Here is a 27,182-nt window from a genome sequence, read left to right as displayed (position 1 = left end):
CTCCAGATGGAGGTGATTGTCGGGGACTTTGGGATCGTGGTGGTGCCCCGGGACGCGGCCGACACAGACCGAATCATGAACCACTCCTCAGTGCTCCGCAAATACAAAGTGAGTTCTCCATGTCCCTGCTGGGGGAGCTCTGGGACCTGGCCCTTCTCTGAGAGGCCTGGGGGCTGCCAACCTGCTCTCTCTGCTCTGTCCCCAGAACAACATCATGGTGGTGAAGGATGACATCAACCATCCCATGTCTGTTGTCAGCTCAACCAAGAGCAGGTACGTGTGACTCCTCACATGAGGAGGGAATGGGAAGCAGCCAGACCAAGGCTAGGACAGATGGGCTTACACAGCTTGCCCGGGGTCCCTCAGCTAGGAGGTGGCAGAGCCAGGGTGAAAGGGAGCCACCAGGGTGGGGGAGAAGTTGTGGGGGCCGGAGGGCATTTCCTAATCGGGGTTCCTCGTACTTGGCCCAAGCAAAGGCTGGCAGTGGGGTGCTGGGCAAACCCTTTCCCTGCAAGAGAGTGGGCAGGCCAGCCCTGCTGCCTCGCTTCAGGAAAGGCTGTCCCTCTGATCACCCTCTCTTCCCATCAGGCTGGCCCTGCAGCATGGGGACGGCCACGTCGTGGATTACCTGTCCCAGCCCGTCATTGACTACATTCTCAAGAGCCAGCTGTACATCAACGCGTCGGGCTAGCGGCCACACAGCCCCTGCTCCACTCCCCCCGTGTCCTCCGCCAGCACACTGGCCCCTGCGGCCCCTCCGGTCCCCGTCAGTCCCTGTCTCTCTCCTGCCTCTCTGTCCCTCCATCTCATCTTGACTGTTCTCCCGGTCGCCGACTCGAGCCCCCACAGTGTGGGGACCTGCAGGAACCACGGCATCCCTCCTTCGCAGTCATCTTTGGACAGCCTTCCTCTGGTCTCCGGGTTGGGGGTGGGTGAGGGAATAGGGGTGGGAGCTGGGGGAAGTGCCGTCCTTGGAGATGTGCTGGTGTCCATCTCCCAGCATGCTCTAGAGAGTGGCTCTGGTGCCCATCCTCCCAGCATGCTCTGGGGAGGCGGCTCTGGCTCTCGCCTTCCCAGCATGCCCTTTACCACAAAGGGCTATTTTTTTTCTTCTCTGTTTTTTTGTTTGTTGTTGTTTTGTTTTGATTTTGATTGTCGTTCACGCCTCATAGAACTTGGATGAAATCAGTGTCCGTGGTTCTTCGTGTTCGTGGTCTTGACACATTCCCGTGGCATCACTTTCCCGTGATAAGATGCTGTGGACAGCCCAGCAGTGAGGGAGTGAGGGCCACGCCCAGCGAGGAAGGCCAAGGCACCTCCACCTTCCCGACATGCCCCACCCGCCCACCTACCAACACCCCCACCCCCGGCCAACAGCAGCAGCAGTTTGGGGTCAGGAATGAGACTTTCAAGTTCTGAAACCTGGGAGGCAAGTCTGGGTTTCTTAGGAGAATTTGAGTCCATCTCCCTAGTTTCAGAAGGCCATTTTCCTGACGCTCTGGGCCTAGGCTCACACAGAGCCGGTCCATCCCCATTTCCTGGTGGCATCCATACAGTTACTCCTTTGGGCTGTGACTGATGGCAGACTATGGGTCTCCTGCCAGCCCAGGTATTTCCAAGGATGCTTCAGATCACCATGGAAGCCTTTGGAGGCCAAACTTAGCTACATTCTTGCATCTGAGAAGAGTCACATATGCAAGGCCAGGTCCTAACGATGCAGTCATTTCTAACATAAGACATGCTAGGAATTCACTCATCCCTGGGGGTCTTTGCTAATTGCAATTATATATTACCTGTTTGGCTGGGACATGTTTGTGTCATAATGTGAGTCCAGGATGATGTAGGATAAAGTGATTTGTTGCACTGATAGAAATTGATGGTCTTCACCCACTCAAGCTGGGGTAACACAGCCTGAGGTCAATTCTTGAGAAGCAGTGCCTTGGCCTTGTTTCTGAGGCCAGTGACCATTGTCATCACCTGAGGAGATCTGCCTGGCCAAGAAGTGGGTTCACAGAACAGAAATCGTGAGGGACATCAAGAGCCACTACAGTTTCACCCTTTTTCTCCCTAATTTCCCACCTTCCTCTGCTGTCCCTGGAAGCAGTATTGATAGACTCTGTTCCAGTTTTCAGGCCCCATGCACTGTGTCTCTCATCCAGTCTCTGGCTCTTGGGTTTCCAGTTGTCTTTGAAGAACTGTCCCCAAGCAGCAGGACAATTTTATCAAAATTTAGTATCAGCTATGGCCCAGGAGGGGTTGGGTGAGATCTGGTACCAGGAACAATGGTCTTCACCACTCACTTTACATATGTAGCCTCCTTCAGGAGTCTCCAGTGAGGAATGGATTCAGCGGAAGAGCATGGCAGAGCAGCATCCAGGAGGGTGTCGTTCCTCTTGGGTTTGGGAATAATCTCCAGAGGAGGGAAGGAAGATTCTATTCTTAGGTCTTAGTGCTTGGCTAAGGATCCCGGATTCATAAATGAAAAGAACTTTAGACATTAGCTGATCCAACATTCTCCTTTAAAAGATGAGGAAACAGAGAGCCCCTGAATTAAATGGCTGGTCCCAAGTCACACAGCAAGAGTATTGTTTCCCTGACCCTCAGATTATCACATCACATGGTCTCTGCCCCTCTGGTTCCCATGGTACTAACCAGGTAATATGTGGTTTCTACTCTTCTCAGCCTTTACCTGGCATCTTTCTCTTAAATTGTCTGACTCAGGTGCTGCCCAAACATGGCTTTGTGTGTGGCAGTCCTGGGGGGAATGTGACGGTGAGGAAGGCCGTAGGTAGTTTCCCATAGAAATCAAGAAACCGCAACAGCGTGGAGGAAATCCTAGAAAGGGACTCTCTGAATCCAAGAAAGGACTGCTTTGTGGAAGGCTAGGAAAGACCCAAATACTCAAGATGACACTAGTGTTGGAGGGAGAAAGACAGAAGAGCCTCTGTCTAGGCAAAGAAACAAAGGAAAACAGGCAGCGGGGTTCCCTGGGGGAACATGGCATCTCCTAGGATATGGAGTTTATGGGTGGAGTTTATCAAGAGGATCCACATGAGCAGATCTGAGAAAGACAAGATAACTTTAGTCTCTTCAGTCTCTGTTACTCTGCTGGACTCTGTGGTCAAGCCCCATTTAGCCCACAGCCCATGAGAGAGAACTGGGCTGCACTGTGCACCCAGTGTGGGGCTGGGAAGACGCATAGGAAGGGGAGCTAAGGAGAAAAACGGGTGATAGAAGTAGATTTCTAGGAATGAAACGGCTGGTCTCATCTTGGTACGTCATAGGGATCTTGTTATAATAGCTTTAATACAAGGAAAGTGAACCTCTTTTTCAGTAGAATTGCCCATTCCCTATTCTGCCCCATTCTTTGTTTGCTAGTGGGAGGTTAGAGCCCCTCTCAGTCCAGGGCAGGACATCGTGGCCTTGACCCGGCCAATGTCAACACCAGAGAGATGATTCAGAGTTTGAGCTAGTGCCCCAGGTGCCAATAGGCTAACCTCTAGGCTCTGACCTCCCCTGTGGGGTCCTGCTGCTTCCTGCAAAGTCTAACCCAGGGCTGACATGGCTCAGAGGTTGTGAGAAAGGCATGGGCTGGAGTGATCATATCAGGAGGGATCTGGAGCCACATTTTCTGTCTACCAATAAAAAACATTCCTCCCATTTTCCTGAAAGTGGCTGATATGAATAAGAACAGGCAGGAGGGAAACCCTGTGTTAATGACTGTCTCCTCAAGGAATGGCCTTCTGAGGGGTGTCTGTGCTGCTAGCTGGTACCTCATTCGCCGCCCCCTCCCCCAGGCAGCCTCTCTTGCTCTCATTTTCCTTGAATGTACATAGGAACCGGGGAGGGAAGTCTCTTACTGAAGTGCCTGAAACCCAGAGCTAGAGCTTCTAGAGACACCGTTCTTCGGTCTCAGCGTGGCCTACTTTGCCCCAGCGTTCTCTGGTCTCGTGCTCCAGCTTCTCCAGCAGAATAAAAGAACTTGCTATTCTAATGAACTAGAAAGCGAGACCCAATAATCAGTGTACAGCAAAGGCAGAGAAGTACAGGGAGAAACAAGTTGTATCTTTACAGCCCAAACCTATTCACCCAAACTACACACACGCACGTACGCATACATACACTTTAGGGGACTAAGACAGGGAAGCATGTTATACTTTATTCATCAAAAGAGTGATGCCAAAACCAATCAGTGGGATGTGAGAAGCTCAGGACCTCTCCCACGGCCGCTGCAGCAAGGCCAACAGAGGAGATGGAAAGGATGGAAACGGGGACCGATTTTGTAGCTCATCCTGTTAGGACACCTTAGGAATAGCATTGTGGTGATGATGAAGATGCTGTGTTGAATTCATGCCGTCTGCGCCTTCCTAGAGCTGCTCAGTAAACTCAGCTCATGGTTTGTTGTGCAAGTTGGGAGCATCCCATTGACCTATTCCATTTAGTTAGGACCATGTCCCATGTTTTCCCGCCTCAGCCCCAGGACCCAGAGCTCAGCTTGACCCAGGAGGCCTCAAGGACTGGCATGGGGAGGAGGCAGCTTTTTTTGAATCACCTTTTGGTCACTGATTCTGCCATTTGAAGAGTAAGATTTGCTTTATGGAAACCAATTCATTGATAAAAAAAACTACATCCTAGTTGCAACACCATTTCACAGTGAAATATTTTGAGTGAAATTTTGTTGCTTAGAATAGTCACAGACAAAAGTTTTATCAGCAATATGTTTCAATTATGTTAATAAAGAAGATAATGCTACTCGAGTCTTGTGTCTTGGTCTAGAATCTTCTCAGTGGGCTGCAGAATTAATCACTTTTTTTTCATAGTCCTATTTGACAGGAGACAACAGCTGTAAAAATGTGCTTAGAGCAGATTTTCCGCCTGGTTTAGCTGATGCGACATGTGTGATATGAAAGTATATACAAACACACCACACACCAAGGGTCATAAGCAGGGAAGAATAATTAGCAATTTTGTGAATTGTGCCTAAGTTTTCTCAGTTAAAAAAATTAAAATCTTAGATTCTACCTAACCTGCATAGTCTGGTTTTGGTTAGCTTTGGCTCCTTAATGAAGTTAGTTCATTATGAAATAAAAATACATTTCTAAAAATTATAAACTTGAATAGCTTTTTGGCATAGAAGGTCTGAAGTAAGGGAGAAGTTGCTAAACTCGCACTTGGCAATGTCAAAAAGCAAAAAAATGAATAACTTGTTCATTGCCCAACCTGCTGCAACTCTTAGTTCTTAGGTCATCTTTAGTTGTGACATACACAATGTGTTGGTTTAGGTCTAAATGGCAATTGTCATGAGCTGATTATCAGCTGTGATTCAGAAGGCGAAATAGCAATTTCCCGTTAGGTCAGCTCTTTTAAGTCTTAGCTACTTGTTTGTCAGATAAGTTGTGGTTATTTTTTTTAAATCATTTTAGTTCTTAGAATTTTGTTTAAAATTGAGATTAGTAGGCTTTGTGGGTATCCTTGTGGATTTGGTGGCACAGGATAATGAAGCTCGATATGCCTTGTAAATTGATTACTGGTTTTATGTTTGTTTTTTTGGCACAAAGCTAAGCATTTTTTTCCTCTGTCCTAAAAGTATATAATGATGATGCTAACTTTCACTAACTTGTCAAATAGATATTCTAAATAGGAATTAACATATATGTACATATACATTTAAGCTTCAGACCTTGGAATTCCCTAGGAAGTTTCACGTAGCCCATAGTATAACAAAAGCAGAGAAAAAATATCGAATCTCTGCTTTCCAGGTGGGAAAACGGAACTACGGCAAGAACCCGTAACATTCCCATGACCATGCAGAATATTAAAAGAAAACACGATAAACATATCCCTGGTCCTCCTTGAGCCTTGTTCCAAACATTGGACATGCCTATCTTCCTACCCTTTCCTCCAGCCTCCCAAGAGTACTGGAGGGAAACCACATCCTGGGATGAGACCAGAAATACATCTGCTGAGTTCTAGCCCATGGGCAGTTTCATTTCTACCCCCCTCTCCACACAGAAATCCCCGAGAGTCAAAGTAGATGGTGTGTGTAACCGCCTACCATCAGCACAATTCATCAGCAAACTCTCAGAGGAGAATTAGAAGAAAGTTTCCACTACGAGTTACAAATACTGATGAGAAATAGGAAGAAAAGCTCCCTTAACGTGGCAGGGTCCGGCCTAGACTGGTAACAGGGGCTAAGGCCCCGGCAGGCTACCTCTAAGCCACATGCCCCTTCTCTCTTCTTAGGGACTGCTTGTCGGAACCTCAGAAATGAAGGAATCATTTCTAAACCAAGGGGGTCACATGGGTTACTTTTCCATGGCCATCTCTTCCCAGGGAAGCCATTCTTATCACTTTCTTAACAGTCTCTCCCAGGGGAGGCCTTTTAGGATCGCATGTGCCTTGGTTATGAACTAATTGGGTCCCTCATGGAGTTCCCTGGAGCATGCACTGCCTCGCCCTTTACTCAGCAGAGACAGATAGCCAGGCATTAACGATGCCTTCTCCCCTTTCCCAGTGCAGAGTTGCCACTGAGAAGCGGCTTCCCACAAAGGGATTATATTCCCCACATCCCTTGCAAGTTAGATGTGGTCTAGACCATGGCGCGTGAGGGAAAGTGATCTACAGTCCCTCCGAGGCCTGGCCCACAAAAGCCTTCCCTGGGTCTCCCTCTTCCATGTCTTTTTCCCCTTCCACCCACTGGAATGGGGGTGATTTCCAGGGTAGCCCTGAAAGTCCCATGTTATAAATGGCAGGGCCTCTGGAAGGACTACGGGGAGAGCTATCCTACCAACTGAAGCACGTTATGGGAACAAGAAAAAACATCTATGGTGTTTGACTTATGCATATTTCTAGGTCTGTGTGATATAGTAGTCGATCTAATCAAATTAATATGCCTACATTTCCTGGGCACTAATTAAAGAGAGAGATTCGTAGAATATGTGATTGGGTATGTTGAGACAAGATTATAAATTTACTCTCATAGAAGGTAAAGCAAAATGATCAGACCTGTCAGTATTTGGCAGGGACAGGGAGGGTCAATGTGGATAGGAGCAGAATCTTTTTCTCAGCCACTTGGATAGATGGCCAATACAGGATCTTAGTTTATTATATTTTAATTTATTGGAGAGCATGGGCAATGTACGACAAGCTACTGATTTTGCCTTTATTTTATAGCTGACAAAAAACCCAAAAACATTCATTATCACCCCACCTGGCTCAGGGTGCTCCAGAAATAAGTCCTTCATGCTTAGGAGATAGCACCAGTTAAATCTCACAAAGTACTCTCATGGTTGGAAAGGGCCAGACAAGATCCTTAGAAAAAGGAATTAAGGATGCTAACTCTAGGACTTCTTGCTCTTTCTGTGGTATTTTAGTTTCCATTGTTTTGGAACCTCCACCTCAGGCTTAGAGTTTAACAAATTAGAAACTGACTTCAGGCATCTAAGAATTATTCTTTATTTAAAAGACGTTAGGCAGTGCCCAAGACTTCTGAGCTGAGGTGGAAGTGCCTCTGGTTTTTCCAGCAATTCCCACTGGTATTATCATGACTCAACAGACTGTTGCAATGGGTTGCGGAAAGGGGCAGAGTGACAGCTGGAACGCAAAGACGTGTGCACAGCCCAGAGCCATCTCAGCTTTGCCAAAACCCAAGCTCCCCCAAGGGAGTGTCTTGCAACATATGTTCTGTTGAGAAAAGAGGCTGCAAACCAGGGGGTTATTGCAATAAACACTACATGTAACAAACAAGATTTGAAAGTTTAAATTTATTTTTTTTAATGTCTGTCTTCCTCACTAGACAATCAACTCTATGAGGGCAGAGACTATGCTACCACTGTACCCCAGCCCCTGGCACACAGGAGCTACTCAATAAATATATGTGGTAAGGGTGGGTGGGTGGGTGGGTGGGTGGAAGGGTGAATTCTGCCCAGCTCAAGTGTGAGTAGGAACATTCTCTGCTATAGGGAGAGAGAGAATGGGATAAAACACATAGGTGCAAATAATTTTTAATGTCTGAAGTGGGATTGAATTAGGACTAATAAATCTTCTAGATAATATTGTAGCTCTTTCAATGCCCAAGCTACATTTTTCTATGAATTCCCAGTGTTTGCTTTGCTAGTAGGAATTTCTGATAGGATAATGCAAGGGTCCCATCAGGAGAAAGGATGTCACTCTCAGGCCCAGAAGAACTCGAAGGTAGCAGGGCACCAGCAGGCATCATTGCTCCAAATGGGCCAGGCTTGCAGCTCCTCACTCCATCCCTGCACACTTCTTCCAGCTTGCAAGTGGAGTGCATGTTTATGGACTGGGTGGTCATTGGAAGGAACTCTGGTCAACAAGAACACTGGACACTATGAGTCAATAGTATTTTACTGGCCACGGTATGACTGGACTTCACTCTGTTTTGAAATCAGGAATTGTTTTATGCATGAGCAAAGTTAAAATATTTTCCTTTGGTCACATTACTCAAAGAATGAGCTATCACCCAGCAGCACTTGTCCATACTCCAGGACTCAGTTTATGCCTACTCTGAGGCAATCATCCGCCCGTACATTTTCTCCTCCTTTCCAGTCTACCCTTGGGATCCAGGCCCCCATGATCAGTCTCCCACTCCATGCTATTTGCCTCATTTTCCAGCATCAGGAAGGAAATAGTACCACATTGGTGCAATAAGACATTTGTCGGGCCAAGGTCTTGGGGATGGGATCAGGCTCAGTTGACCTGAGCACGCTTTCAACATGTTCCAATGTCCACATCCTACCCCACCCACATGAGATAGCTCCTGAGCCCTGAGGTCTGTATCCCAAGAACCTCGGTTGAGAAATCTCTAAGGCAGCTTCACTGTTGCTCAAGAGCCTGGGTGTTGTAGCAGCCTGGGGGCAGGTTGTCCCTAATGTTCTCCAAGTTTTTGACATCAGCCAGAATCCCGTCTATGCTCGTCTCCAGCAAATGGAGTTGGCCCTTCTGCCGACGTGCTCTCTCTTCCAGCTCTGACATCAAGGGCCGCAGCTGGTTGTTGATCTGAGTCTTGGCTCTGAAAAGCTTCTGCTCCAATAAAGTCAGCCCCTCTTCATCCACACTGCCAGGCTGGCCTATTGGAGAGAATGAGAGGAGTTGACGGAGAAAGAGCTGTGGGCTAGGTCTCCTTAAACATACATGGGCCCTTCTCTACCCTTAACTAATTCCTCTTTCACTTGCCCAGAGCAAATCATATGCCATGCATGTATTTTAAATTAGAAACAATCCAGAAAAAGTGCTGAGAGCACTAGCCTAGTTACTGTGTTGTAAACAGCCCAGTTCAAGCCTCTGAGCTTGGAACATGAAGCTTGGAATTCTCTTTTAATTGTGGGGTTAACAGTTCATGCTCTGAAAAGATAGGGGGCTGAAGGCCATGTGGGACTGATCTCATCCTAGGATCAGAGTCGACCCCAAATTATGCTTTTTGAACCACTCTTAGGGAATCAATGTCTTGCTGTTTCCCAGTTGAAGGACCTTTAGAAACCGCCGGGGCTTCAGGCTCCACAGAGGCCAAGGTATGCTTTGCTATTTGGAGAATGGATTCCAGCTGTTAAGAAATGATGCAAGATTTCCTTCTGGCCTGAAACAGTGGGGATCTAGCTAGATATTGGTTTATTTCCAATATGAAATGTAGTCACATAGGTTCAAGTATGTTTTACCCTTAAGCGATCTAAAAGTGACATCAGCATGAAGGGCACCTGGCCAGATGCATGTGGTCAATTCAAAGTCAAAGTGAGGCAGCCTCACACATCTAAGCCGAGTGAGAGCATCTGATCCCATGAGTTTGTTATACCTGGAGCAATTAAAATGCTATTGTTCCAGGACCGGAGAGAGCAAACAGAGTAGAAACAACACTATAACAAAAATGGGCCAATCCTTCACCTGGGGGCAGGGGAGAATTCAGGAATCTAGGGTCCTATGACACGCAGAGAATGTTAAGTGAGCTTGGGGACAAAATAACTCTGTCCATAGGGAGGCAGCACTAGCTGCTCCAAAACAGCAGGAGCTCTGAGACAGAGGCCTCGGCTTGAATGCTGCTTCCACAACTTACAGTGTGCTCGGTGGGACATTAACCTCTTTGAGCCTCGGTTTATGCCTCTGTGAAATAAAATAACAAAACCCACCTCAAAGGACCTTAAAAAGACTTAAATGATATTATACCATGAAAACACCTGGCATCACGCCTGGCACAGGGTAAATGTTTAATAGTTACCTACCCTTCTCTCCCCATTTTCTCCTTTCCTCTTTAAAGGCCTTCTTGGTTTCGTTACCTTTTCAAGATCACTAAACAAAGCTGCTAAAATCTCAGCTGGATCATGTTATTTACCCTTAGAGGGTTTCTTACTCTTTGGGGGCTCATTGGATCACAAAGCAGACCCATTAGGATAACAACACAGACAATATTGGTCTCTCAGGGTGATGATACGCCACAGAAAAATCAGGTTTTAAAATTGTTCTATGGAACTAACGAAGCAGAACCAAGCCTTTTCCTGACTGTGGCTGGAGTCTAATCAAATACCTAGTTGCTTGTCTGCTGTAGTCCCAGCTTGATCAAACAGGCCAAGTGAGGGCCTGATAGCAGTTCTACCTAAATCCAGAATTCTAGTCCAAATCAGTTTTCTTTTAGAGGGATTCTGTGGGGAAACCTGATCTGTGGCCACACTGTGCCATCTAAGCTATTTTATCCTAAAATTTTGCAGTATCTCACGGACCTCCCACCTTTACAGTTCTTCTGGGTTATCTCCCAGGCAGCTCAAGTTTCCACAGCTGGTTACATCCAGGTATAACTGTGGTTTGGGGAGGGACACATAGCAGAATCAGCAAGTGATTCTTCACTTCATTTCCACTGCTTCCTAGAAGGCTCCATCATCTCTCTCCCCAATTCCTTCAGCAACCTCCTGAGCAGTCTCACTCTGCCTTTTGTCTAACCCGCCTTTGAGTTCTCCTCTATGCAGCCGCCCAGTGATCTGTCTGAAACGTACGGTGAGGATGGTATTCCTCTGCTTAGAGCTTCTCAGGATCAAGGCCAGAGTCCTTCGCAGGACTGTCAAGTTGTCTAGTCTTCTCTTTAGCTGTTCAAATCCTGCCTCTACTATTTATTTTATGATCTATGGGACATTATTAACCATCCTGAGCTTCAATATACCTTCCCTAAATACACTCAGCTCTCTGACCTGGAGACTTTCACCTCTAAGAGCAAAGGTGCTCAGTGACCCATCTTAGAGGTGCTAACGGAGTCTAGAAAATGTGCAGTAACCTGCCTGAAGTAACTGGCCTGGAAACAAAGCAAACGTCCTGATACCCTTAAGGAAAGTTGAGACCCCCAAGCGTGAGGTCTGGTTAGTGTTCTAGGAGAAGGCATGGAGTATGGGACTGGAAGCTGGTGGGGGCTCCTCATACCTATTAGGTGCAGGATGCTGTCCAAGGTGTTAAGTGTGTCTTGGATCATGACTCCAGCATTCTTGGCTCTGCCGTTAACTTTTTGGGCCTCTGTAATCACCTGAGGAAAAACACATACAAGCTCGTCTTGAAAGGGTGTCTCCCGTGTTGGCAAGTTTAAAGGGGTCTCCCCCAGAAAGCAGCGGGAACTCACCATCTGTACCGCGTCCATGTCCATGTCAAACTCCTGCTCCTTTCTTGCCAGGTCTCCTTCCACCTCCCTCATCTCACTCTTCAGAGTGGCCAGTCCCTTCTCCATGGCTAAGGCCCCATCTGCTGTCACATTGGCTTCCAAGTTCAGACTCCCTATCTCCTGGGAGAAGAAAAAGAGCCAGGGACGGAAGGAAAGACAGGGGTGAGGCACAAAAACATTCCAAAGGCAACTGCAGAAAAAATACAGCTGCCTCCAGGCCCTGATGGAGTAATGAGAGGAACAAAGAGTCAGGCTTGGGGATACACCCTTTCCCAGGCTCTGCCTCAAACAAGTTAATTTGGGGGTATGAGCCTGGGAACTACGAGGGTCAGCACTGAGACAGGTCACTGCTCACCAAATGCTGAAGGCAATAGAAAACCCAGAGGATGAGAAACTCACCTCATTCTCTGTCATGTTCCTTTGCTGCCTTAGTCTTTGGAATGACTTTATTCCCCAAGAGAGTTGAGCATGGGGTGCAGAGAATGAACGGGTTACAGCTTTGAGTTTTGTTTTTATTAGGACAAACCTTATCAACATCTTCATCAATAGCTACTACTAAGCACTGAATTGCAGATATCTCTGTGCTAGAAGCCATATAAAGGGAGGCACATGAACTTGGTCTCTATCCTCAAGGGACCTAAAATTAGAGATTATTTTTGCAAGTTATCAAGTGGTCCAAGAGTGAGGCCAATCCAGATATCAAGAGTTCTCTCTTGGCTGTCTACATTTGCATCGGCTTTGTAGAAGCCATGCTTAAATAAGAAATACGAAGCTCTCTTCCAGCTGAGAAGCACTCCTAGGATAGCATTTAATGTGTGGGTTGTGTCACTAATCTGTCTCTCCCCATTACTAAATGTTCCTGGAAGAGAAGGACTGGGCCTTTCTCATCTCCTTATCTCCAGCACCAAGCACAGCGTGGCCCATAGTGGAAGAAAAGAGAAAAATGAATAAGTGGAGCTTAGACATAGAACAAAGAGACGAGGAACCTAGAGTTCCAGAATTTTATAATATTGAATCAAAACACTGATGACAGTTGTCATGGGTTGAATTGTGCTCCCCCCCCAAATAATCTGAAGCCCTAATTCCCAGTACCTCACAATGTGAACTTACTTGGAAAGAGTTGCTGCAGATATACTTAGTTAAGATGTGGTCATACTGGAACAGAGTGGGCCCCCTAATCCAATATGACTGGTGCCCTTATAAGAAAAGTCAGAGACACCCAGAAAGAAGAACCTGATGTGATGATAGAGGCAGAGATTGGAGTGATGCTGGTACAAACCAAGGAACACTAGGAACTGACAACTGCCACCGGAAGCTAGGAATGTTTCTACCCAGAGTCTCAGAGGGAGCATGGCTCTGCTGACACTGATTTCAGACTTTTAGCCTCCAGGACTGTGGAGAACAAATTTCTGTTGTTTTGGGCCATCCTGTTGGTTACTACTTTGTTATAGCAGCTCTAGGAAACTAATACAATCGTCTATAGAATAGCAATCTTGGGTGGTTCTTCCCATGGTGTTGTCCAAAAAGGGAGCTGAAAATGGAGGATTCTAGCACTCAGTCAGTGATGGACTGTGAGTCAATCAACAAAAGGGGTGCCCAAGTGGATCTGGGGCCACCATGGACCACAATAGGACTCTGAGTCCTATAAGTCAAAAGAGTCCTTGAATGCTTTGGAATACTCTTTCTCATTTGACAAGAGCCTTGTGTTTGGAGTCGCTCACGCCTACCAGCATTTCCATTTCTCTTTACCTGTTCTATCTTGCTGGTGATCTCCAGGGCCTCCTTGGCTGCATTCTTTGCCCTCTGGGCATCATCAGCAGCACCGTCCAGGGCTGTCTCTGCTTTCCGAGTCTGGTCACTGGCATCTGTCACCTTCTGGCTGATGTAGGGCAGTCTCTTCATGGCCTCCTCAGCTTCTGCTTTTCTGTCTCCGACTTGCAGGTCAAACTCTGAAATGAAGATAAGAAAACATTGCCACGAAGATGAAAACAAACTTACACAACTAACTTACAAATGAAGGTGAAAGGGGCTGAAGTTTTTAAGAAAAATTCTGGAAAGAGTATTATTATTGCCTGGGAATGAGAGGGGCGGGGGCAGCTGTGGCTCTCGCTCTTATCCAGGAGAAAGCGTCTTAAAGGAAGCCTTGAAAGGGCCATGATTTGTCCTTTGCTGAGAGGAACTGACAATCAGCCTGCCTGGGTTCCCACCACTGCGAAAATCTTAAGACCCCAAAGTGAATCAGGAGCAGGTGGGATCTTTGAAGGCCAAAGTTTCAAGCCAGAGCCTTAAACCCTAGGCTGCCAATGACGACAGGTGAGGGTTGGATAGGGTTGGATTTTTTTGTGAAGAAAATCCCAGGTCTTCAGGAATGTTTTGTTGTTGTTTAGTGGAGAAGCCTAAAACTTTAACCAAAGCTCTAAGACACAAACCCAGGTTTCCTGGGATCTGGATGCTGGGACAAAGCTGGGGCCCATCATCACCACAAGACAACCTATATTGGAACCAACAGGGCTACAAAAAAAAAAAAAAAAAGAATGAAAAAGAAAAAATATATCTGTTTGGTAGTAGGATGTTGGATCTGTGAGGGGCCTTAGGGATCACTCAGCTAACCTTCCTCCTTTGAAGAGAAAGTTGGGGTCTGCAAAGGATTTGTGACTTTCTTATGGGAACACAGGCAGCTTAGCCTGGTCACAGGGCCCAGCAGAGATCTGAACTCAAGTCTTATGACATCTAGTTCTGTTCTTTCCCCTTGCATCAAATATTAATGAAAACTTTTTCTTTAGAAAGTTATTTATTAAGTGTCTATTAATACTCCCAATGTACCTATCACTTAGAGAGATGTATGAGGATTCACAATAAAGTCATGGTTACACCTTTAAAATGCTTAAGGAGCCAGAACCATGAACTACTCACCTCTGAGGTTCTTCAAGATGTTCTCAACTTCATAGAAAGTGGCATTGCCCATAGTTAGTGCTTCTTGGGCTCTGCTCTTAGCAAGGTTGGCGCGGGAAAGTAGCTGAGCCGATTGCTGTAATAGGCAGATGGAACAAGATGAGTGTAAATGTAACATACAGCTGGAAAGTGCATTCCTGCCGGTAATATCACTCCAACATGTTTCCCTTTGTGACAACAGAGTGCTGTGGCTCACCCCAGAGGCTAGGGGTGCTAGAGCAAGCCCCTACACAATCTGGGATGGAGCAAACACTAAACCCGATGACCCAAAAGGATCCCACACAGAGAACAGTCTCGACTCTAGTCCACTCTCAGAGACAGGAACAGTGTTGCAAATTATCATTTTAAACTCAGATACTTCCTGACGCCAAGCTAGCAGACAGAGCTGGACCAAAGTCGGGTCCATGAGGCCTGAGCCCTACTCCTAGGTTGGAGGGCTGATTCAGTGGGTGGAGCTGAGCTAATTACATCAAGGTCTCTGTATCTCAGTTACTTCCCTTACATGCAGCGGCACCATGACCTTTTAGAGAGTCCCCAATTCCCCCCCCCATATTTATTCACATGGTAGGCGTTTAATACATGTTTGTTGAGTGAGCGCATTACAAAGATACCTGTCTCTCATTATTTCCGTTCTGCAAGAGCTGCCGGGCTTCTTCCTCCCAGGTCCCCAGGTTGCTTTGCACACGCTTGAATTCGTCCATGTGCTGCGTCACCAGCCTTGAGAGAGAATCAGCTTTCTGTCTGATCCTCTTCGCTTCTTCCTGTGAGCCAAGGAAATAAATGAGTTGACTTTCTGCTCATGTTACCACACCAGTCTTCTTAGCACCTGCGACCTTTGTTTTAAAACATCAACGATATAGGCCCAAAGTCTAACAGGCACAATGCCTAAAGCAGATCCCCAGGCATCAAACAGGTCTCCTTTTTAAAAATTATTTTTAATTGTAGTTGACATATACTATTCTATTAGTGTCAGGTGTACACCATAGAGGTTCAACCTTACAAAGTGATCACCATAATAAATCTAGTAATCACCTGTCACCATACATTGTTATGACAATATTCGACTTATTTTAGAGCTGGAAGTTTGTACTTCTTAATCTCCTTCCCCTTTTCCACCCATACCACCATCCTCAAACAGGTTTTGTGTGTATTTTTTATTATTATTTTATGTTTTAGCTTATATATACATGGGAACATTCTGGGGGAAACCATTGTGAGTGCTTTTCGTGGTAGGTAGAAAGCCAAATCTTCTTAATCTAACTTTGGAATTGAAGACAGAAATAACAAAAATTGCAAGAACACAAGACTTTTGAGTAGCTATACACAGAGATATACTATAGATAGGTTTCAGCAGTCCCCAGAAGTAGGGAAGAGATATAAAACTTTTATCCATGAATTGGTTCAGGATGTGAGCCGAGGCCTTCCCAAAGACCAAGATTGGGGCTTAAGAACAAGACACAGATCATGAGAAAGATACATACTTTTCCTAATCTAAGCAAGAAAGGTCAACATGGAGACATAACTGAATGATTGAATGATATTATGGAACCAACCCCCCGAGAAGAAAGAGTCATGGCTCTTCTGCACATCAGCACACAGGCGAGATGTCCTTACCTGCAAGGACTGATCAGTGACTCCCTGAAGCTGAGACATGGAATTGAGAAGGCGGAGACTGTGTTGATAAGACTTATCTGCTTCAATGTCAGTTTGAGTGGCTTCCCTGGACAACTGCTGGGCCAGAGACTTAGTTTTCTCCAATCTGCAAAGGGGAAAGATAGAGGACTTTGTGAGAATGCACTCTTTCTATTAAAAGCAAAAACCCATCCTGCTGTCTTAAAAGTATGTAGTTGGAATGATCAGAAAAGTCAAATGAGATTATGAGTCAAACATGTGCTCCTATGATCTAAACATAAGCCTTAAAATTGACATAGGTTGGCTCAGGACAATCCAACCCAAGTTTCCCAATTCTTGATCTGCTTTGCCCCAAAGTAACACCCTCATTCTCTTGTCCCTCTTATTAGTAGTATATTTTTTAAAGAAACATAAATTGCTTTATGCTGTGACATTGCAGATGACATTGGTCTGGTGAGCACCTGCTGAAACCTACTTTTCCACAAGCCCTTGCACCAGGGAGCCGTCCAGGCTGCCGCTGTCCCCTCCTTCCTGAAGAGCCTTGCGAGCCAGGGACAGAGCTTGTTTGGAATAATCTTCAGTGTCCCTTGCCAGTTGCTCCATGTTACTGGCTGACTCCTCATGGCTGAAAGAATAAAAAATAAAAAAATCTGAGTTTTCACAGCAAGAGCTTCCTCGAGGCCTTTATAGGGAACTGGTTTGGCTAGAAAAGCCAAACGGAATTGACCCAGTTTAGTGGAATTAGAGGAACCATCAAGAAGCAGAAGGTGTCTACGGAAGTAGCCTCGTGTCATAGACTTTCTGGTGATCTTTTCCACTTATAGCACATCCAGGGGAGGCTGGGGTGGGGGTTGGAAATGGCTGGGAGCAGTATCAGGGTGATAAAATATTGTACTTATAAGCTGTTTTCTGCAGGGAGTAAAAAACACAAAAACCCTAGGTCTATTTCATTCAGGATCCAAACCCCTACTCACTTTTGCTTTAACTCTAAACTGGGCTGCCACTAGCAGGGACAAAGCCTGCCAATAAAAGACCCCCACATGCTTTTATCTTCCTGGTTCTAGAAAGTGATAAAAACAAACTCCGGAGGCAGCTCATTCTACAAAACCCCCCTCCAGCCCCCTCTGCAGACTGGATTGCATTCGGGATTAGCAGAGACGCTACCCTGCTGAGCAGGGGGCGCCGAGTACACCTCTGCAACGTGGTGGCACTCGCAGTCAGGCAAGGACTAAGCGGACGCCTGTGGCCATGGGGCCCAGCAGAGCTGCTTTTCGGCAGGAAGGTCCCCCTGTGCAGACCTAGCCCCCGCGGGCTGGCAAAGACTCGCTGCTACTCGCTGCCAGGCTCTCTGTGGGAGCCTGGGAGTCCCTCAGAGCTGCACAGTGTTCTTTCCCAAGGGCTGATTCATTTCTTGGGGCCAGAGGAGTCACATCAAACATACACCGAAGCCATGTCGTGAGTCACAGAAAAATCTGGGAAAGAAACACCCTGACTCTCAACTTCTGCCAAATGACTGTCCAGTGGCCACCAACATACACTAAAAGGCAAGTGGTTATGAAATGAGCCCGGAGGTCATGGATGTGGTGCTTAGGGCAGGGACACCCTGCAGTGTTGTTGGAGTCTGGTCTGGCAGAGACGGTCTGAAGCAGGGGTGCCCTCCGGTAGTGCTCACCTGTTTGCCAGTCTCACCGCCTCCTGAGCCAGATTTTTAAAGCCATTTGGTCCCACGTAGTGGTCTGCGGGAGGGATGTTCTATGAAAAAGGAAAATTGGTTAAGGCTCTGCACTTGGTCATGGAGCCTAAGCAGGTTCCACATCTGTCCTGTCTGAACCACTTGTGATTAGCCACATGGCATTCTGCACCCTGAAACACAGAGTCCCAAGTTGCCATGACCATTACAATAAAAAAAGTACAGACAAGAATAAAGTTAAAATTCGCGTTCAAAGAGGTAGAGATGCATTAAAAATAGACACATTTATATTTTCATATGTATTCAAAATCCAGTAGAGTATCTATCAAGTTTTAATGGTGGTTATTTTGTAGTAATGGGATCACAGGTGATTTCTATATGTTTTCTAAATTTTGTACAATAAACATTATTTTTGTAATATGGAAAAAATCAATACACATTATTACTTTTTAAATTGAATACACATATTTTTTAAACCCTTCATTTCCTCAGTGTAACATCTGATTATCTTCTAGTTTCCTTTATTCTTCCCCCACCTAACCACTTACATAACTGTCACCTTCACCTTCTTTATTCTGAAACAGAAGAGCGCTCATTCAGATTTCTCCTTCCCACCATACTATAAACTACATCATCAACATGACCATACTGGCAACAATTTTTCCCTTTTACTTTATTTTATTATTTTTTCCCCATCACCATTTATCCCTCAAATACCCTCTCCCACCTGTACCCATCCACCACTGGCAAACATTTTTCTTTCCCATTTTCAGAATCATGTTTTCATTGGGCCCCGTCCTGCTTTCTGGCCTCCCTGCCTGCCTTCCCTTTCTTTTCATTTGTCCTTTTGCTTGTTTGTGCATTCATTCGGGCAGCAAACATCACAGCCACACACTGTGCTAGGGGCCGAGAATGTGAACAGGAGCTAACAAGCTGGAAGACATGCGGAGAGAAGGGAGAGGAGACGGGCCCCAAACGAGCATGTGGTTAGCAAGGCACGAGTCGGAGAGAGGAGCGTCCAGCAGTGAAACGGGAAACTGCGAGAAGCTAAAGAACACACAATTAGGTGGGACAGTTTCAAGGGAGAAAAGTCCAATTATCTGTCAGATGGAAGAGAAGAGCTGACAAACAGCCTCTGAGCCAGTGATGCCTGCAGGAGGGCGTCCCAACACAGCGGAGGGTGTCCCAACTCAGCGCCCTAACCCGCGTCACCTACCGTGTTTCTCAGGGAAGACTCGCTCTCCTGCAGGCTCAGGCGCATCTGAGTGATGAGCCTGCGGGTATCCTGAACTCGGTTCTGATACTGACCGCCCAGGGTCTGAAACCTTTCCACCGTCATCTTGAGGTCATCCAGGCGGTTCCTGTAGCTATTTTCTTGGTTCCTTGCCTTGGCCAGCTGGAGATTGAGAGACCGCATAGCCCCTGAACACCAACAAGGAAAGGGAGGGTGAGCTTTTTTGAAGTCAGCACGGTGATCAAACATAACAGAGGGCTGAAAAGATGACTTAGACTGGCCTATGGCAAAATGGGGAAAACCCAGTAAACGAATGCATGCTCCATCATTCATTTCCCAGGAGAATGTCACAGACAGTCCTTCCTCCTCTGCGAGGGCTGAGCAGAGATATCTGCTGAACTGGTACCCACAGAAGAGTCTGGGACCTAGTAGGCAATGCTTTCTAGGACTATGGATTCTCTCCTGCCTGAAGGGAAAGTGGGCTTCATCACCTTCTGAAATCTGGGCTTCTCGCAGAATGTCCTGAAGGGCCTGCATGGCCTGCTGCATCCTGCCTTCCAGCTCTGTGTTGGGGACTCCTCCGCCACCGCCCTGAGCCGTCGAAATCAGGGCCTCCAGGCTCCGGAGCTGTTGCACAAACTGATCCATCTGAAACCACACAGGGAAGGGGGTCAGAACACACGATGGTCGAATACCAGGTACCCAGGGGATAAAAGCTAAAGTCCCAGAAATGCTTAGCAGGTCGTGGTAGTCCCAAGTTCAGACTCTAGAGCCTGGACTCCTGGCCCCGCTACTCACTAGGTGTGTGACCTTGGGCATGTCACTTCTTTATAAGATGGGGATAATAATAATAGTAATAATAATAATAATATCATCTCATAGAGTTGTTACTTGGACTAAATGAGTTAATATTTATATAGTGCTTAGAAAGTACCTGGAACAAAGGAAGTACTATGGTGGGCTGGTTAAATAGATAAAGTTTAAAAACAGGTTGAGTTCATCCTACATTTAGGTTCTATTTGGGCCCTTTCTTCCCCCACCCTTCACTCCAGCAAGATAATATTTAATAATTAACAACAACGTCAATTTCATTCTTCTCTGGAGTATAAACGGGAAATTTCTGGAAGCCATCCATCCCTGTTTAAACAGCCTTGAAACCTTCTGGACTTCTCATATTGTTTGTATCTTTGTTTTTCTCCATTTGTTTTATGAGGACATCTCTTGGAAAAAACCCTAGGACATGGCATATTATAGTGGAAAGATCACTGAACTCAAAGTCAGGGGACATGGGTGGGATTCTTAGTTCCACTTGGCCATGTGACTTTAAAAAACTGCAGTTTTTTTGAGACTGTTTGCTCAATGAAAACTGAGGTCAGAATGCTTTTTCTCCCAACTTGACTAAGCTATCACAAATACCAAATGAGACAATGCCTACAAAAGGGGTTTTCAAGATGACACATGTAAGAACATATATCTGAAGTATTATTACTATTATACAGAATTTTTTAATACAATCATTTTTAAAGAAAAAGGTAGTAATCCTTACCCCCATCCCCAAGGAGACTAGGAGGCTCTTAGATCTATGATAGAACCACCCAGTCCACATGTAAAGATTTACTCATTGGGGTGAGGGTTGGTCAGCATGCACACCTGAATCTTCACTTGATCATAGCAAGCTGGACAGCTGGTTAATGCTCCGTGCTCGCAGTTGAGGCCACCAAATCCTGGCTTACAAACGCAGCTGCCATCGCTTCGACACTCCACAGGCTCAGAGCCCATTGGGTTACAGTTGCAAGCTAGGGAAAAAAGACAGACAAATGGGAAGCATTTCTACCAAGCTAATTCCAGAAAACAGAGGTATAGCAAAATAAAAGGGAGACGACCAAGGCAGCATTCATACTGTGTCAATTCACATTGCGTTAGATTCGTCTCTTGGCTACGGCTCCAAGCACATTCCTAATACACTCAGGTCTCAGGAATCATCTGGCAAGTTTGTTTGCTGTGTATGTGGGTGAAGAAATATTACAACAGTCCATCCTTTCTGGCGGCACTTTTTTTTCCCCCTCCTGTTAAGTTGTAAGCCTGCTGGATATTCGGCAGGCACTCTGGCTTTGCTAGCAAGGTGGATAACATTTCTTCTGGGCCTAATCTGTGTCAGATGTTGACAGCTCACTCTACTTTTCAGATGAGGCATATGAGCTCAGAGACGTTAAGTAACTTGTCCAAGGTCACACAGCAAGTAAATGGCCAGCTGGAATGAGGACTTGAAAAAAGCCAATGCCCTTTTCCTTCTGCCCTGCTGCCTTTGATGTATGAAATGTAGTAAGAAAGCAATACCTTTATTCAGTCAGTCAAAGTGATTGCACACCTACTGTGTGCCACATTATGTTCTAAAAGCTGAAGATATAACAGAGGGTGAGGCATCATTCTCACAGGGGTACAGTGGTTCTCTGGGTTGCTCTATCTTCGGTGCTCACAAAATCCTCAGCATACAGTAATAATCACATATCCAACTGTACTGTCATTATTTGCTTACGTACTTGTGTCTTCCTTATTAGTATAAGTGCTCTTTGGCAGCTGGGACTGACTTATTCACCATTTTAACCTTAATATCAAGCTCCACATCGGGTACCTGGTAGGTGCTTCACAAAAGAGAGCTGAGTGAAGAAAGGTATGGTCCAAAGCCAGTGAAATCCCTCTTAATGGCCTCTTATAACTAGAATTATATAGTTGACAATATACTTTCTCTATGCTATTTTATCTTTGCAACCACTTTGAGTTAAATATTATTCATCCATATAAGGAAACTGAAGCTCAGAGAAATTAATTGGCAGACTCAGAATAATACAATAGGTATGTTAAAAAACTGGACTTGAACTCAGTACTGCCAATGTCATGTGGGCTTTTCCTATCATGTGGTGCTTTCTAGCACATCACAGCAAGCCCACAAGTTGGGGTCAGGGCAGGTAGGATTCGTGCCCCTGGGTAGAAGCCCGGGTTTCATGGAGGTCCTCAGGCATTTCCAGGGGTGGACACTCTGATGTCAATGGGAGGCACTGGGCTCCCTGCAGACCTCCTGGGGAATCAGGAGTCCTCCAATCCGGGCCCCCAAAGCTACTCTGGACCTTGTAATAAACAAGCTCCTAAGGTCTGGGCACCAGGCGTGGTCCGAGACTGTTGTGACCAAGGGTGAGCCTGTGGTGAGGCCAGCTCCTTAGAACTGAACTTGCCTTTGACTGGCACCTGTGCAGAGGTTTGAAAGAAGGGCTAAGCCAGGGGCCCGGTCTGCACATTTGTGCTTTGATCTGAAGCAGCATTAGGAATGCTCCTGAGAGCTGCTGCTTTGAAGCTGAGCCCCTCTAGGAGACGTTCTGACTGTTAACCTTTCTATACATCAATTACTCTGACTTCCTGAGAGAGTGTCAAACCACTTTACAACCCCCTCCCCTCCCCACCTCAGTTTGTTCAGGCTTAGTGGCCAGTCATTTATTGCTCTTCTGTAACAGGCGTGGCAGCCACTTCCCTGCCCACCAGCCTTGGAACTGGCAGCGAATATGGCCCCACGTTATCTCCACCTAGGAATGTAAGCCTGACTTTGTTCACTTCTCCCACCCAGCTTTACCCACTTGACGTCCGCCAGCTCTGTCTTCCAGTCTCTACAGGGGAAACCAGTCTAAGGCCTTTGACAGGCCACGAGCCTGGGCTGCTCATGGGCCAGCTGGTCAGGGAAACCGAAGTAGCATCACGATATTACCTGCTGTTGTCCTTGCTGATTTGTACGTTCTTGCATGTGCACACACCAGCAAGCTTATGTGTACACACACACACACACACACACACACCTATTTGGGGACACAGTCCTACCTCGACACTTGTCCGCTGGGTTGGGAGCCAAGGGGTCCCCGAAGTAGCCTGCTTTGCACTGGTCGCAGTGGACGCCGGCTGTGTTGTGGATGCACTTGAGACACCTGCCTGTCAAGCGGTCACAGTTCCCGGAGGCACTGGGGTCCACGTTGTTGTTACACTGACAGGGCTGACAAGGCCGCACTGGGCCACGTTCCCCAAAGGGGTCCCCAAAGTAACCCTCGGCACAGAGTTCGCAGCGGGCACCTGGAAGGAACAATGGGTCAAGCCCAGGGATCATCCACAGGCAGCGAGGACAAATGAACTCTTCTTTCAGATTCACCAACAGACAGACTACGTTTTCCTTCTTTACCTTGGTTCATTTTTAAAAACTGAGCTAAATCATGTATTTTGTCTGAAAACGTCATCTCCTAATTACAAACCTCCTAAGACAGCTTGGATGTTTCCTTCCCTGTGTACCCAGCTCTTCCTCAACCCACTTCATCTCTCGGGCATCGAAACTGTCTTATCTTTAGAATGAGTCCATTTAGATAAACCCTAAGGAACTATAATTCCCTGGAAATTCCTTGGAATAGAAGCTTGGTCTGTGAATTCACGGCACTGGGACAGGGGGCAGGGTGGTGCAGGCGCGGGCCTTACCGGTGACCCCAAGGGGGCAGTTATTGCACACAACCTCCTCTGTCTCAGGCATCACCGAGCAGCTGAACCCATTGCGACAGGGGCAGGGCTTGCAGCTTCGGGGGTCCTGCGGATCGTTGTAGAACCCGAGGGGGCAGTCGGCACACTCGATGTCAGGATTTTCATCCCCCGAGTAACAGTCTCCTGGGAGGCAGAGGAAGCGTGGAGAAGCAGAGACATGAGCAGAGTAAAACTCCACTAGACTTCTTGTAATACGGGTGCTGCCCGGGGGGTCAGGGCTTAGTAACTCAAAGCCCGCCTTTGAGGCGCTTTCTTCAGCGTGTGGGAGCACTGGCACCCACCTTTGCCCCAGGAGCCACTGGAAACAAGGCCGAGGACCTGAGTCTCACCCTCACTCCCCCAGGCTATGCAGACACACGTTTCCTTTGCGCTCCAAAGCCTCACACTGCTCCCCTGCCCCCTCCACGGCCTGACACCACATTCATCCAGGCCCTGACACTGCCTTTGATCTCCCCATACAATTCTCGCAACTCGACACCACACCACCTCCCCACCAGCCCTGAACATGGACAGCCATTTCCTGTAACCTAGCACCTTTCCCACAACCCTGCGGAGCACCGTGCCCATCTTCCCCGACTGTGGCCGGCTTTCCTAACCCTCTCCCATCCCCGAGGGGAGTCCAGGCACAGCCTTTCCTGCAGGGGCCTAGCTCACCCACGGGAGACCCCAGGCTCCTGGCTGTGCCCAGCCCCCTGGCCCAGGTGTTCATTTCACTCACCAGTGTCTGGATCGCAGGTCCCTCCCCCTTGGCAGTTACATGGAATACAGGTGCCAAAAGGTCCCAGTCTGGCTGAGTCTCTTTTGTAGCCAGAAGCACAATCCTGGCAGAACTGGCCCTTGTATCCAACAGGACATACACATTGTTCAACCCAGGGTGCCGGGGCTCCGGAGACGGGGCGGGCTGAAATCAGGGTCACGTTGTCCAGGTACCCAGTACCTGCAGTAGAAAGAACAGGTTAGACGGAGCAAGCGGCAAGTTCCAAAGATCGAGTCAGGCCTCTCTTCAGATTCTGTCTTTCCTAACTCACTACTATAGGTGGTGTTCACTCACGATGCCACGCCTGGGGGCACAGCAGTCTGTCGTGACTGAACACACAGGCTCTGGGGTCAGAAAAATCAGAGTTTAAATTCTGGTTCTACCCTCCCAAGCAGTGTAAACTGAGCAAGTCACATAACCTTTGCACGAATGTGTCTCCTCAACTGTTGAAGCAACAGTGTGATCTACCTCCTGTGTTTGCTGTGAAAATTTAATGGGACCATGCGTGCATGTGTTATCATGTGCCTGGCACATGGGAAACATTCAGTAAGTGGTTAGGAAACACTTTCTACGCCCTGCTTTACTCGCTGCATCAGGGACGTGGGAATGGCGCATGTGGTCCTGCTTCCTTTTTACATGGGTGCGAAAAAGCTGAAGGAACTCTCACTTAGCTAACTCCAAAAGGGATTAGGAGGACCCAACGTGTGAAGTTCAATAAAAGGAACAAACAGAATACACGGCGATGTCCGAACATGGTAGCACCGAGTACAATCCCAAAGGAAAAGCTGCCCAAGGAACAGGGGGCTGTGTCACAGGTGCCGTTTCCTAGCTAAGCGAGTGTGCCCGTTTGCTGTAGATTATCTGCCAATCATCAGCTGCCATCTAAATTTGGAGACTCTTTTAGTGAAGGGGCATCATTCACTCTTCATCGGTGCTGACCTCTTTTGAGAGAAACATTCCTTCTTAATAACTTCTTCTAGAATCGAAAAATTCAACATAGAGACTCTATAGTGAAACCTTCAAGTAGTTTATCTACCTGTTTGGGTGGCTGAACCTTAGAGAGCTGAAGCAAATGAAACGAAAACCTAAGAAGAGGAAAATTCATTTCTCCTAGTCACTTACTGTATTCTCCGTAGGTAGCTCGGATCCAGAGGGCCGTGAGGTTCCGCAGCAACCTCCGATACTCAAAGTAGCTCAGCTGGGGCCTCCAGTTACTGCTTGGATGTTCATTTAATCTGCAAGATTTAAAGCCAAAGGCTTAAAGATACAACTCTTTTCAAATCTTATGATTTGTATATCTGATACAAATTATGTCCAGGAATGTGGGAACAGCCAAGCCCCTTCACAGTCCCGCTTAGAGAGGGGGCAAAGGACCAGTAACCACATCCTTGTAGGCACAAAGGTGGAGCTTTCTCACTCCGTGGAAAGTATAAGCCCCACAGGATGTGATGGAGGACATCCCAGCGTAGGAAGCCGAGTTCCAGGGTTCATGGCATCCAGTGCTGGTCCAAGTCCTTTGAGACCACATTCTATTCTTGGTCATGCAAAACCTAATATTAGAAACATCCTTGAGTTCAAGAAGCTCTGATCCTCAAGAGCTACCCTTCATTTTCATTTTTGTTGTTTAAATAATTTGTTATCTGAGCATATTTCACTTACTCTTTTCCAAAGTCAGTTTCCACCTTCTACATCTAATGCATCTTAATTTGGCATCATAGTGCCTCATTGCATCACACCACCAGCCCCTGAACTATTCTTTTTTATGGTTTTTTGTTTGTTTTCCTGGATTAGTTCTTCCAGGAACAACCCTTTTGTTTCATTCAGTGATTTGTTAAACAACAGTTAACTGTGCACTTGATTTGGGCCAGAAGTGATATTAGGATGGAAGACACAGAGACACTGGGGTGAGGTGATCAGCATCCAGCCAGGGGAGTTGGGAGGTAAACAAGTACTTATGACACGATGCAGCGAGTGCTCTAACGCGTGTATGTACAGGATGCCACAGAAACCCACGCGGTGACTATAACTTCATCTGGGATTCTGGAAGGCTAACACAAAGGAAGAGCCTATAAACTGAACCTCAAAGAGTAAGTGCACCAAGCCAAGAAGGTGGGACTGGGTATTCCAGGTAGGAGAGCTGTGTGTGTACCCTTGGAATAAGCTGCACTCGGTTACTGAAGGGCACACTGCGTGTGTGCTGTGGGTCTTCTAACTCTACTTCCCTTACCACTGCCCTGGGTGAGGCCTCTAGCAACTGTCCCTTAAACCACTGTGCGTGTGTTCTGATGGTCCAGGTAAGGACCTCATCTGAACCATCCTCCACATGGCATTTGCACCCAACCTTCACACCTGGTCGTACCACTTCTCGGCCTCCAAAGTCGCAGTAAGCTTTCCATTATCTTACAAGCATGGACAAGATCTCAGTACCGTGGCGTGACATGTAAGGACCACCATGCAGGTCCTTTTCAAGTCTTTTCCACCTTATCTGTCCATCTCCCCTATACATGCTGTGTAGCAGCCATAAATATCTCTTGCCAAGTCCCCCTGTATTATGCCCTTCCCACCCCCACATATATTGACATGTCCGGGTTGTCTTGGTTTTGTCCCTGGGAAAGTCCTGTGCTTCCTTCTATTCTCAGCCCACATGTTGCCTCCTCTGTGGAGCTTTCTGTGACTCCTCCAGGCAGCATCGGGCACTCTTTCCTCG

The 27,182-nt window shown here is 46.9% G+C and overlaps 2 protein-coding genes across 3 annotated transcripts in view; one reads left to right on the top strand and one right to left on the bottom strand.

The window, feature by feature from the left end:
* The window catches only part of NMNAT2 (nicotinamide nucleotide adenylyltransferase 2), a 90,393-nt gene extending 89,702 nt beyond the window's left edge, over positions 1-691 (top strand). For both annotated transcript variants that reach the window (XM_016224597.2, XM_016224598.2), the window contains exons 9-11: positions 7-108; positions 206-273; positions 589-691. In XM_016224597.2, the coding sequence (XP_016080083.1) occupies positions 7-108; positions 206-273; positions 589-691 (273 nt within the window). The remainder of the gene's footprint in view (positions 1-6; positions 109-205; positions 274-588) is intronic.
* Positions 692-7,148: 6,457 nt separating this feature from the next.
* LAMC2 (laminin subunit gamma 2) overlaps positions 7,149-27,182 on the bottom strand; it is a 52,072-nt gene continuing 32,038 nt past the window's right edge. Inside the window, exons 8-23 of the mRNA XM_087827591.1 lie at positions 25,598-25,710; positions 24,437-24,655; positions 23,659-23,841; positions 23,020-23,265; positions 20,806-20,951; positions 19,647-19,803; positions 19,138-19,343; positions 17,904-17,983; positions 16,707-16,856; positions 16,214-16,358; positions 15,211-15,360; positions 14,561-14,675; positions 13,397-13,596; positions 11,609-11,767; positions 11,416-11,515; positions 7,149-9,089 (exon numbers count right to left, since the gene is read on the bottom strand). Coding sequence (XP_087683717.1) covers positions 8,836-9,089; positions 11,416-11,515; positions 11,609-11,767; positions 13,397-13,596; positions 14,561-14,675; positions 15,211-15,360; positions 16,214-16,358; positions 16,707-16,856; positions 17,904-17,983; positions 19,138-19,343; positions 19,647-19,803; positions 20,806-20,951; positions 23,020-23,265; positions 23,659-23,841; positions 24,437-24,655; positions 25,598-25,710 — 2,623 coding nt within the window. The 3' untranslated portion in view covers positions 7,149-8,835. The remainder of the gene's footprint in view (positions 9,090-11,415; positions 11,516-11,608; positions 11,768-13,396; positions 13,597-14,560; positions 14,676-15,210; positions 15,361-16,213; positions 16,359-16,706; positions 16,857-17,903; positions 17,984-19,137; positions 19,344-19,646; positions 19,804-20,805; positions 20,952-23,019; positions 23,266-23,658; positions 23,842-24,436; positions 24,656-25,597; positions 25,711-27,182) is intronic.

Source organism: Miniopterus natalensis, chromosome 19 (assembly GCF_054644295.1).
Source record: "Miniopterus natalensis isolate mMinNat1 chromosome 19, mMinNat1.hap1, whole genome shotgun sequence".
In the NCBI taxonomy this organism is placed as follows: domain Eukaryota; kingdom Metazoa; phylum Chordata; class Mammalia; order Chiroptera; family Miniopteridae; genus Miniopterus; species Miniopterus natalensis.
Note: the sequence above shows the minus strand (reverse complement) of the source record. Positions and strands in the feature narration are given on the sequence as shown.